Source organism: Centruroides sculpturatus, unplaced genomic scaffold (genome assembly GCF_000671375.1).
Source record: "Centruroides sculpturatus isolate CEXI.00-Female unplaced genomic scaffold, Cexi_2.0 scaffold541, whole genome shotgun sequence".
Lineage (NCBI taxonomy): Eukaryota > Metazoa > Arthropoda > Arachnida > Scorpiones > Buthidae > Centruroides > Centruroides sculpturatus.
Window position 1 is genome coordinate 253,304 of NW_019384809.1, and position 10,796 is coordinate 264,099.

At 44.0% G+C, this 10,796-nt stretch overlaps 2 protein-coding genes across 4 annotated transcripts; both read right to left on the bottom strand.

Annotated features, from left to right (window-relative positions):
* Nucleotides 1–308: 308 nt before the first annotated feature.
* Nucleotides 309–5,151, bottom strand: LOC111629762 (protein NDNF-like). Of its 3 annotated transcripts, none has more exons than XM_023373674.1 (4): nt 4,678–5,151; nt 3,401–3,598; nt 1,955–2,070; nt 309–1,887 (listed from the first exon to the last, which is right to left on the bottom strand). In XM_023373674.1, exons 2-4 carry the CDS (start codon nt 3,583–3,585, stop codon nt 545–547), a joined length of 1,644 nt encoding a protein of 547 aa, XP_023229442.1. In that variant the 5' UTR covers nt 3,586–3,598; nt 4,678–5,151; the 3' UTR covers nt 309–544. The 3 variants fall into 3 exon arrangements, with proteins under 3 accessions (XP_023229442.1, XP_023229443.1, XP_023229441.1); XM_023373675.1 differs by lacking the exon at nt 4,678–5,151 and adding an exon at nt 4,404–4,626; XM_023373673.1 differs by lacking the exon at nt 4,678–5,151 and adding an exon at nt 3,980–4,307.
* A 387-nt stretch (nt 5,152–5,538) lies between these two features.
* LOC111629766 lies at nt 5,539–7,910 on the bottom strand. Its single transcript, XM_023373677.1, has 5 exons — nt 7,541–7,910; nt 7,360–7,480; nt 6,485–6,595; nt 6,218–6,406; nt 5,539–6,144 (listed from the first exon to the last, which is right to left on the bottom strand). The coding sequence occupies exons 1-5, from the start codon at nt 7,769–7,771 to the stop codon at nt 5,828–5,830; spliced, it is 969 nt and encodes a 322-aa protein (XP_023229445.1). The 5' UTR covers nt 7,772–7,910; the 3' UTR covers nt 5,539–5,827.
* Between the last annotated feature and the right edge of the window lie 2,886 nt (nt 7,911–10,796).

Consider the following 10,796-nt stretch of genomic DNA (forward strand, 5'->3'; position numbering starts at 1 on the left):
CCACCGAATCGTGACGAGAACTCCGCCAACAGACGGGACGTCAAAATCGCATCCAGTTTCTTTTCTTTTTCCCTTTTTCCCCCTTTAAATCCACGTCGAATCGTCTGCATGAAAGCGTGCACATGGCGAATAGATAAATCTAAATTGACGTCGCATTTATCTGGTTTTTTTTCTCCATTCCGATCACGCGACTTCGGAGTAGAAACTTGTCAAAAATCTGATTGTGTGTCTGTAAGTCAGAGGTTAAATGTTTTTGTTTCTTAAAGAATTTCGTAATTGAGGGGAAACGACGATAATGACAGGCATTATAACGTCGATAAGAATTTATTAACGGATGATTACATGTAATGTCTTTGGCAACATTCGATTGTTGGTCGATACAGATGCAAGGCGTTGTCTTTTTTCTCTCTGGCTCAAGATTCGTCGGCCGAAGCGAAAGTTCTAATGTACACTTTTCATAAATAAAGCTAACGGACTCTGTGAATCGGGTCCGTCTCTGTACAAATGTCGTTCTTCGAAATATCCGAAGATGTAGTGGGACCGTTCATCGTCTTCCTTTGGAAGAAGAACAGTTGCCGGCGGTGGTGACCCATACCCTTTCGTAGGATAGAGTCTTGGCGTTGTGTTTGGTCACCCGAACGTCGAATACGTAAGTGAAGGAAGGTTTCAGATTCCTCACCCTCTGCATGATGACGTTGTTGAATCGTTGTCGACTGAAGCGATGGTATCTTCGGCACAAGACTCGTTCGCGATCCTCTTCGGTCTCCTCGGATTGTTCGCAAAAGTTCTGGGGACTGGCGAAGAGTCGCACGAAACCAGCCTTGGCCGTTCGTTTGTAGATGCAATATTTTACTTTCTCGTCTATCGTCGAGTGCCAGGCCAGAGTTACCGAATCGCAGGTGGTCAGGGTATCGAATATCTTAACGCTTTTGTCTTCCGGAAGCACCGGGAAAGGAAGTTTGTGGAATTTTCTTCCCACCCACAGTCTGGCTCTTCTAGGACTTTCGCTGGTCGTTTCCACCGAAATTTGGTAGGTACCGTTGGAGGGAGGGACGACGGACAGGGTCTTGGTGTCCATCACTTCCGAGGAGACGATTTCTTCGCCGTCCTTACTTACTCGAATAGTAACGGGCCCGGGGCCCGTACAAGACTGTAGAAAAATCCACAGTTTCTTATCGGGAGCGGTGACGGGATATTTAACGGAAACCGAGTAACTATTTTTAGCGTCGAGAGAGAAAGAGGTGAGCGAACCATCCTTCAGCCGAGAAACCGACTTGGACCGTTTGGTGGTGACTCGTACGCCGTCGTAGGCGGAACTAGCTTCGGTGCGAGAGTCGACGACGAAGACGTCGAAGTAGTAGGTGGATCCCTTCTTCAGTCCTCGAAACATGTGCCAGGTCTTGCGCCCCACACACGTTAAATTCCAACGCTCCGGCGGAGACAGTTTGGAAACTTTCCTTTTGGATTTCTCCCACGAAAAACCGAAACCCGTCGAAGGGGGTCGAGTGGGGGAAGCATCCGGCCGGACGGAACACAGGGAACGTCGATTGCGAGATTGATCGACGGATACGCAGTAAGACACGGTTTGGCCCGGCTTGCTTTCGGCGGGACTGGCCTTCCATGTCAACAGAACTTTGTTCCGACGAACTTTTAACACACCCACGCTAGAATCGGTCGGTAACTGCGGATAATAAGAGTTCAATTCGGATCCGGTGGTAACGTGGATTCTGACGTCAACGTCGGCATCTTCGCTCTCCAACTCCAGAACGTAGAGACCCGCCGAACTTCTCGACTTGCTATAAATCTTCCTTTCGGAGCCGACGTAAGAGGCCAGGGGAGTAGATCTCTCGGAGTCACCCTTTTCAGGCAACTGGTTGCGCCACGTTTCTGAGGAAGAAAGGAAAGTCTGTAGTCCGGGGAGTCTTTAAGAGAAAGTAGAGTGGCTCGTTCTTACCTTTTCTACCCGGCAGAGGGAAATTTCCCAGAGATAATCTCCATTTGACGGGCCGCGAACAGGGGGTGACGGTCAAGGTCAAAGGTCGTCCTTCTTTCTCCGACAAGAAATACACTCTGAAACGAAAAGGCCTAACGGTGGGAAAGCGTTCTAATTACAACGGAATTACCGGCGTGGGTGGTCGGTGGGGGACCGACGACACACAGAAGAAATTCGGTAATATAGGCGAGCGGGTGACCACTCTTTCTTTCGTATTTAAGAATAGAAAACGTTAAAAGTTTAAAAACCTGAACGTTCTGTTTTTTTTTTTTCCACCGCTCGGCCACGCGACGGACCGGATATGCGGTTTTTCGCTCCCGAAACTCGGAGGAAGCGGGGCAAAACGACTTTCCTTTAACTGTTGCAGGGGGAAAAAATGGAACCGGACTTTTTAAAGAGGGTGGCACGATTCTCGGAAAGTAGAAACGTCGACGCCTTTCGTCGGCGACGTTCTTAAAGGGCGAGAGAGCGAAGGCGGTCCGACGTAATTGTCGGGGCGACTGTCGGGTTTCCCGCTGGTGACTGAGAAATTCGTAAAAGAATGAAACATAACGCGTAAAAATTCGTTTAAACCGGAAAAAAGGCTCGATCTCCGTTAAGGCCGATGTGGCAAACGACGATTAAACGGTAAAAAGGAAGAGGCGCAACCGTCAATATGCGGAAAAACGAAAAAAAGGCGGCGGCGGATCGGCATTCAAACACTAAAATAAGTTCGCCCGTATTAAAACGAACTTTCCTTTTTGAGGACAAGATTACGTTCGACCTCCTTTCCGCATTTGAGAAGAATGGGAACGGGAGGGACGAGGCGAAACGGAAGATTCTCCGATTCGGTCTTCTCCCTTATTCGTAGGGGGAATTCGAGACTCCGACACCATTTCCCTGACGTAACTTCCCTCCTTTCGCCTTTTTAATAAAAGTAGTTGAAGGGAAAGGGCCCGAAAGCGGAAAGTAGACCACGGCAGAAACGAAGGGCGGGACCAAACCGACTCGACCGAGTTATGTAACCGTTACGGTTCGGACGGCTTAAAAATATCCGCCGGTATTTTGGGCCGAGGCGCGAAGAAACGCGAGGGGATAACCGGTCGCGGCGCGACGTCGGAGGGGGTGCCCCCTCCGCGGAGCGAGAAAGGGAGAAGAAACGTTTCCGGAAATAGAGAAACGTCGTCGGAAGGAACGTATTTACCTATATTTATTCGCGAAATGGGAAGCCGTTCGCATCCCAGACCCGAATAATTTATAGACCGAGTACCGGAAATGAGCGTGGGCGCCTACGGGCCGTCGAACGCGCGCGCTACTTGTCTCCGGCCGACCTTTTTTCTGGTTTTCGTTCTTCTCGCGACTTTTTCGGAGTCGACCGAGTCCTCGCGACGCCGCGGCGGTCCCCGCGGGAGGGAGGGAAAAGCTTACCTGCGAGGGCCGGCAGCCGACAGGCGTAGGCTGACTTCCGCGTCTTCGGGTAGCGCTCCGTTGTCGTAGAAGACCTGGGGACGGTAGTCGGGAAAGTAGAAGGGAAGCGTCGGGTCTCCGGCGGCCGCTCCCGGCGGAGGCGGCGCCAGGGCCAGCAGCAGCGCCACCAGCGGGAACCGGACCATAGCACCTCTTTACCTGCCGAGACAAAGGCGCGATGAGAACCGTCGACCAACTTCCACCCACTCCGCTTTTATGCGCCAAATGAAAAAAAAAAGATTAAAATTCTCGGTGAAAAAAAGAAATAATTAAGGTTCCTTCGAGGACGAAGAATTGGCCAGGACCTTCCGGTCGTGACGACACGAGTCCGGGTCCCCGGCCACGACGAAAGAGACGAGAAAGACCGGGCCCTTCCGGCGCGTGGCGTCGTCGTCCCCGACCAGTCGGCGCGACGAAAAGTCTGCCGGGGCGGTGGCGCCCGCTCCACGCCGTCTGACGAGACTTTGCCGCCGTTCCCCAGTGCGCGCCCTCCTGCGCGGATACCCGGAGTTTCCCTCTTTTCGTCCGTATCGTCCTTACCGTTATCGACGGAGGGAATCCGAAAGGACCGGCTCCTGCCGCTTCTCTATCGTCGGTGGTGAGTCCGGCTACCTCCCGTCGGCGTTGCTTTTCTCCTTTTAGGTCCTCCCCTTTCTCTCTCGCTCCGACCCACCGACCGCTCTTCTTACCGTCGTTTCTCGCCTCTTCCGACGCCCGTCACTTTCTTCGCTTTCTCCCGGTTAACCGAGAGAAGCGCTCCTTTCGTTGGCCGATCCGGGACGAGATTAAGCGGCGTTTACCCTCGGTCCCGGCGGAAAATAAATCCCGCCGTATCTTTCTTCCTCCCGGGCGGTCGGCGGTCCTCTCCCTCCTCCGCTCCGGTTGGCCTCCCCCGCCGGGACGGACCCGCCCCCTCCCCCGGTCCGCCGGCCGCGCGGCGCCTATCGGATGAAAAGGGAACTACCGTCGTTTAACGTCGAGGCTATTCGATTCTCCTCCCCGTTCTTTCGCCGTCCCGTGCCGAGTCCAACTCCACCGTCTCTCTTCCCCTCTCCGGTCCATCCGACCACCGACTTCCGGCTCTTCCGCGCCTCCGACGGAGCGACGCGGCGCGGCGACGGAAGGATAGGGTGGGCGGCGATACCCGTCCTTTTCTTGTTTTTCTAACGCTACGCGCGAAGGTTTTATAAGCAGGGTGGTTACTACGAACTTACGGAGAAAGAATAGAAGATTTTTACCTGGGATATTTCCACCTTATCGATTTGTAGAAGACTTTCTCCTCCTAAAACTATACGGATATACCTATTGGTGGGTATAGAAGATTTGCCTAATAAATAAGATAATTAGGAGCCGCCTGCCAAAATTCCTGTTTTAAAGTAATCGGGACTTGGAAAGTAAAATGTCGCCGTCGACTGCACCCCTGTCTTTAGACTCCTCCCGCCGTATAATTTGGAAGAGAGTAATTTTACTCCCTTCCAAATTATTAACGTAATCCGGTAGTGTTGCGCGGCGATAATCTGGACGAATCGCCACGGTTTTATAAAGAACAAAAATCTACCTCGAAAATATAATTGGGTTGGAAATTAAGCGTGGGAGTGAGAATTCCTGGTAAAAGTCAAGTAGTCGTACTACGTTAATTGAATCGCTGAGTGGGGAAACCACTCCAAAACGAACTCTCGCCGACTCCCAACCCTTACGGTTAAGGGGTAAAGTGTCGAATATTCCTCATACCGATTGAAAAATCTCAGTTCTTTTTCTTCTGTTGATAGACGACAATATTTCATATATTTGACACTAAACTATTTTCGGTCGCTCTGACTGTTGTTGGCAAACTGATTGCCATTCGGGATTGGTTTCCGTTCGTTTTTATAGCTTCATCTAGCCATTTTGAGCCGTTGAGTGACGTTAAATTTCAATGGTAAAGCATTCCGATAGCTCGTTTTTTTATTTCGAAACATTCTTTTCGGTAAATAACGAACACGAAAATCAAATTCGGAGCATTCTTTACTTTTGAAGAGCTGCGAGTGGGGAATGACAAACTTTGTCGGAGCGCGTGCCAAAGTACACAAAATTAATTTTAAAAGTGATTGACCCTTTCGACTTTTTTCAACGTTCTTTACTTACTAACGGTGAAGGAGTTTACCCTTCTACGATAATAAAATACCAATCAAATGTACGGTACAGTTATAGATAAATGTAAAGAAAAATTGCTTTTGGACAACAAATATTTTGAAAACTTGAATCTTCCTCGTCTTAATTTCATACATTGTTCCAAATTTTAACCTAGACGTAGAGGGGGAAAAAAATGGAAAGTCATCGTCGTATTTCCTCTAGTCTTTGTCGGTTTTCTCGCCCGGAAATAGAAAGAGCGCGTGGAAAAACAATGTGTCATTTAGTACAGACCACGCATGCTATTTCCAGTCCTTCCCGATAATTCGGGCAGGGAAGCGCTCCGCATCCTCCTTCTACAGGATATAAGTGGCTTCCCCCGTTGGTGTTCTCCCCCGATGGTTTTCCTTCGGGGCTCTCGTCCACGCAGATAAAGTCCGTTCTGTGATTTTTGAAGTGAGCAGCCATCAGATACCCTACGTATTCCAACGTCCATTCTTCCGGACAACTTCTCTTGCCCGGTATCATAAGGGTGACCGATCTCGTAGATACGTAACAGACAGAACATACGGCGTCCTCCTTATTTAAGGTCTGATCTGGAGGGGAGAAAAAAACACTGTGTTCTGAAATATCAAAAAAACGAACTTCTAGTTATACCATTCGACTTACCGCCGTTGTTTTCGTTCTTGAAAGGGTAAATGTTTTCCGCCCTGTATTCTACTCCTTGTATTAAACTCCCTCCCGCTCCGACCGAATATTGCAATCCTTTTTGTTGGTATCCGTATTCGGGTCCGAAAGGTAAACATTGATGATTTGATCCTCCACCCTGATGTCCCAAGTGACTATTGCCAATTATACCTAGGAATTTCGATATTTTCGGTACGCTAGCTTTTTAAAATTATCGGTCCTGTGTAATGTATACTGTACTATACTTACCGCTGTAGACGGTAGTGGTGGAAGGAGTTTCCGAACAATTTACTCTTCCCCATCGAGTGTACAACGTACTTCCTCTGAAGTAAGGAGTATGCTCGAAAGAAGCGGTTCTATCTGCAAAAGTAATCGGTTAAATTAAGCGACTAAATAAATAATGATTTGTGCGGTGGTGGGTGTTTAACGTTAGGACATTCCCCGTATAAAAAGAAATAGAGTGAATTAATTACTGTATTTGAATGGTGGATCTACCGAAGCGAATGTATCTTGAAACCTTAAAATTAATTCGTGCGATAAGACGAAAAATCCCAGTAATATATCGGGAAGTGTTGTTTAAGGAAGCGACGTTTCCTTAAGGAAATATTAAAGCAATGATTTCTAAGGAACAGTTATTACATAAGATATTTGTAAGTACTTAAATATATTACGTAAGATGTAAGTGCAATTACGAATATATTGAAAGTAAAATGCTTTCCACGTTTATCGTCAACGGATATTGGGATAACAGGAATCGAGTGTTTATTACTTGTCGAAAAAGAATATCAACATCGATTGGAACGGAAACGACGGACTGAACGATTTTGTACATAACAAGAGCCACTGAAAGAGATTTGAGCTTAAGTTACTTTAACGGATTCAACTGTTACCTATAACTATCGCTAATCTATTACTACAAGTATTGGACCATCATCTAACGCACCTCTAAATTACTGGCAGCAATTTTCTTGAGATCCCGCATTTTTTTTATAGTTATTCGATAAACGATTAAAATAATACGAGAACTACTTTAAATATTATCGAAAATGTAGTCGAAAGTATGGACACACTTACTTCTTCCCCTCCATTACCTTGCATTATAATTATATTAAAAATCAGCTTACCGATTTTGTTGTGGTCACTTTTCTCTCTTCTTTGCCTAGCTTTAATGCCTAATTGTTCATCTTGTGTGTTTTCCTCTCGATTATTTGTAAATTCTTGTTGCAAATCCACCAATTGTCGATCCTGAAACTTTCAATTTTAGTAAATCTACAAATAAGATTTGAATTTCCGACATTCGCTTACCATGTTTTCGATATTCCCACTAGCTAACAATAGTTTTAAGGCATTAATTTCCTGTCGTAAGGACTTCAAGCTTTGCGAATCCGAACTTTGACCAGAAGTTCCGACGTCGCTATCTCTCAGCCTGTGCAAAATGACGGCGCTTAAAGTTAGAAGAACAACGAAGAAGGAGAAAACAAAAACTCCCACCAAAATGAAGAGTGTATTAAAGACGGGTCGTCTATTTTCTTTCATTTCGTTTCTTCGTTCGTTTGTCGCAACAGCGAATGAAGAAAGTACGAGCCACGAACGACGAGAAGTCGAGTGAAGAAATAACGACAGGGATTTCCGTTACGAAGCACATAGACGTAATCTTATCAAAACAGCAGCGAAAGACCAGACGAACGTATTGGATGCCAGCCGCTAATTGCTTTCCCTTCGGAAACGGAAATGACGGTGTAAACATCCCCCGGGTTTGCTCTCCAATGCTAGTTTTTTTAAAAAAAAACCTTAAAATTCCGACGATTCGAATGTATGACAATTCGAAGCGGTGTAAGGGAACGTCTTACGGAGGAAAATTATATCTTCGGGAGGTTTCTAAGCAGTTTGCTTGCTGTGCTAGTGGAGTGGCATCGGACAATTATGGCCACATATCGATCCTGACACGCGTGGACGACCTTCACTGTATTGTTTTCGGACATCTTGCCCACTATGGAACCATTGCCGGAGCCTATTCAATTTCTCTGACACTTGTCTGTGAGTCCGGCCAGCCTCTAATCTCTCAATATTCTTGCCGGAACTAACGGAAGATGCTTTTACACCGATTCCCTTGTTGTCACAAAGCATTTCTGTTTGCATTATATTTACTGTAGAGACTGATATGTGTACTCGCGATTTCAGCTACGGTGGGTGAGCTGCCGAGGGGATTCCTTTCGGGGAGTTTCACGGAAAACTGGCCCCTATTTAGATGTTACTAACTTGAAGAAAACCTAGAAAACTTCCACGTGGCCAGTGCGCGAACCCACGACCAGTGTAACAGTTTTGACTCCATGCAGATTAGGGCTATGTAATATTCATCAAATAATAATATTGCGAGTCTACTTTGCGCTATATCATTGTTGCACTAATTTTAATAAATATAATATTTATTTTGTTTTTTTAAAATTATATTTGGTTTATTAATTTTTAAAAAAATTTGTCAATAGATGGCGCTACGTGTAAATACAGAAAAACCAATGTAGACGAAAATGAATTAATATATAGAAACCAAATAAATATTTTAGTATAGTATGTACGTCGTTATCTAAGTTAGTAGTTTATTAACGGAACAGCCGAGTTTCGTGGCTATTGGTCGAAAGGCCTAGGAGTGTATAGCGAACAAACATACATACATTCTCATTTATAGATATAGATTAGTTACTCATTTTTATCACTAAAATCTTTTTACTGGTGACAAGATTAAAATAAAAATATTTGTTATTAATCGAAAATTTGTTCTAGCGGGTCGTGATTGTCCTTCGAGTTTGTGGTATTACTTGCCTTCAAAATTCCTCAATTTATTGGTGTAATTAATACATACTGTTAAACATTGCCTCACTGTTGAAACAATAAAAAAGTTTTGTCCGAAAAAAATTGTATCCTTATGCTTTTATCAATTTATTTATAATGCAAGGTAATGGAGGGAAGAAGTAAGTGTGTCCATACTTTCGACTACATTTTCGATAATATTTGAAGTAGTTCTCGTATTATTTTAATGGTAATTTATAATATTAGATTATAATCGTTTATTGAATAACTATAAAAAAAGATGCGGGATCTCAAGAAAATTGCTGCCAGGCGATGCAGTAAGTCGAGAAGTGACTGTAGATCATTTTGACTTAATGTATTGATTCTGCACGTACGTTTGTCGTATGTGGACACGTTTCAAAACTACAGTAGACCCCTCTATAACACTGTTGATAATTCCGTTTTATATGAATTCCATGTTGTACGAGTCACTTAGATTTTACAGATACGTGTGCCGGGCTGCGAACGACTCAGGTATTTGTAAAATCTAAGTGACTCGTACAACATGGAATTCATATAAAACGGAATTATCAACAGTGTTATAGAGGGGTCTACTGTAATAGAAATTTCCTTGGACAAGAATACAGATCCAAACATGAATCGAGATTCAACTATCATCACTTGTTTCCTAAACCAGTGTTTCCAAGAAACCCTTACCGTATTGAAATTAAGGTATTTCTTTTTTTCTTTCAATATTTTCATAGTTATCAATACGAGAATGAATGACAAGCACTTACAATTACAAACAAATAATGATACAAGGCGATTCCATTTGTCTCGCATAATCAAGTTAAAAAAGTTGACGTTTTAAGTTTGGTTTTTTTGAAGTCGTTTTATAATGTATACATATTTAAATAATTTGCTAGCAATTCGAACACAATAAATTTATAAAGCAACACATAATCGAGTACTTTAGTGGAACGCATAATAATGTTTTTTTTTTATCGAATTTTGTGGTTCTTCGCCGGCATATATTTTACATTTCGATGCAGCATTTAGAGAAAGATTTTACCAAAGAAAATATGCCAATGGTGAATTACCAAATAGGCACACTAGGCACGCTCCTAGAGCCTTGTCATCTCGAGGAGTCTCAAATGTTAATTAGCAAAAAAATAATAAGCCTCAAAAAGCTTAGTGAACGTTTAAAAAGTATATATTTCGCATCCCGAAAGAACAATGAAATAACTAACAAATTGACAATTTTATTGCCTCTATAATATAAAAAATCACTTTTACATAATATTAGTTGCTTTCTTTAGGGGAAAAACACATAATGGCTTGCTTCTGTAGTAACCTATTACCAACGAGCAATTCTTTATTGTGACATCGTCACAATACCGGGCTGCAATTTATAACCATATTTTTTAAATTTATTTAAGTTAAAATATATGCTCGCCATCTCAAGTTAGTCCTGAAGTGTTTTGCCCCTCTACATCATACTTCATGCCGGTCATCTATCTAATTCCTTTCAGGTGAAAATTTTGAATTGAAATAACGTAACTTCCGGTTTGAATCGTAAGTTCTTGTATAGTTAATCGGGGTCTCCTGCTCATAAGCTTTCTATATCTAGTCTTGAATTTCATTTATCTAACACCGTTGTGGAGATAAAGTAAGGACAGACGATTAGAAGACGACAGTGAGCATTTATAAGTCTACAATTTTTTTGGGCCACCCCCAGCATGTATACACAATGTGATACGGGCAGGAATGGAGG

Excerpts from the sequence above, each read along its gene's own strand:
- LOC111629762 (XM_023373674.1), bottom strand. The coding sequence starts at position 3,585 with ATGGTCCGGTTCCCGCTGGTGGCGCTGCTGCTGGCCCTGGCGCCGCCT. Across the intron at positions 2,071-3,400 it reads TCGGCTGCCGGCCCTCGCAG|AGTGTATTTCTTGTCGGAGA; the intron begins GTAAGCTTTTCC and ends TTTTCGTTTCAG. Across the intron at positions 1,888-1,954 it reads CCCTCTGCCGGGTAGAAAAG|AAACGTGGCGCAACCAGTTG; the intron begins GTAAGAACGAGC and ends TTTCTTCCTCAG.
- LOC111629766 (XM_023373677.1), bottom strand. The coding sequence starts at position 7,771 with ATGAAAGAAAATAGACGACCCGTCTTTAATACACTCTTCATTTTGGTG. Across the intron at positions 7,481-7,540 it reads GTGGGAATATCGAAAACATG|GATCGACAATTGGTGGATTT; the intron begins GTAAGCGAATGT and ends TGAAAGTTTCAG. Across the intron at positions 6,596-7,359 it reads AAGTGACCACAACAAAATCG|ATAGAACCGCTTCTTTCGAG; the intron begins GTAAGCTGATTT and ends TTACTTTTGCAG.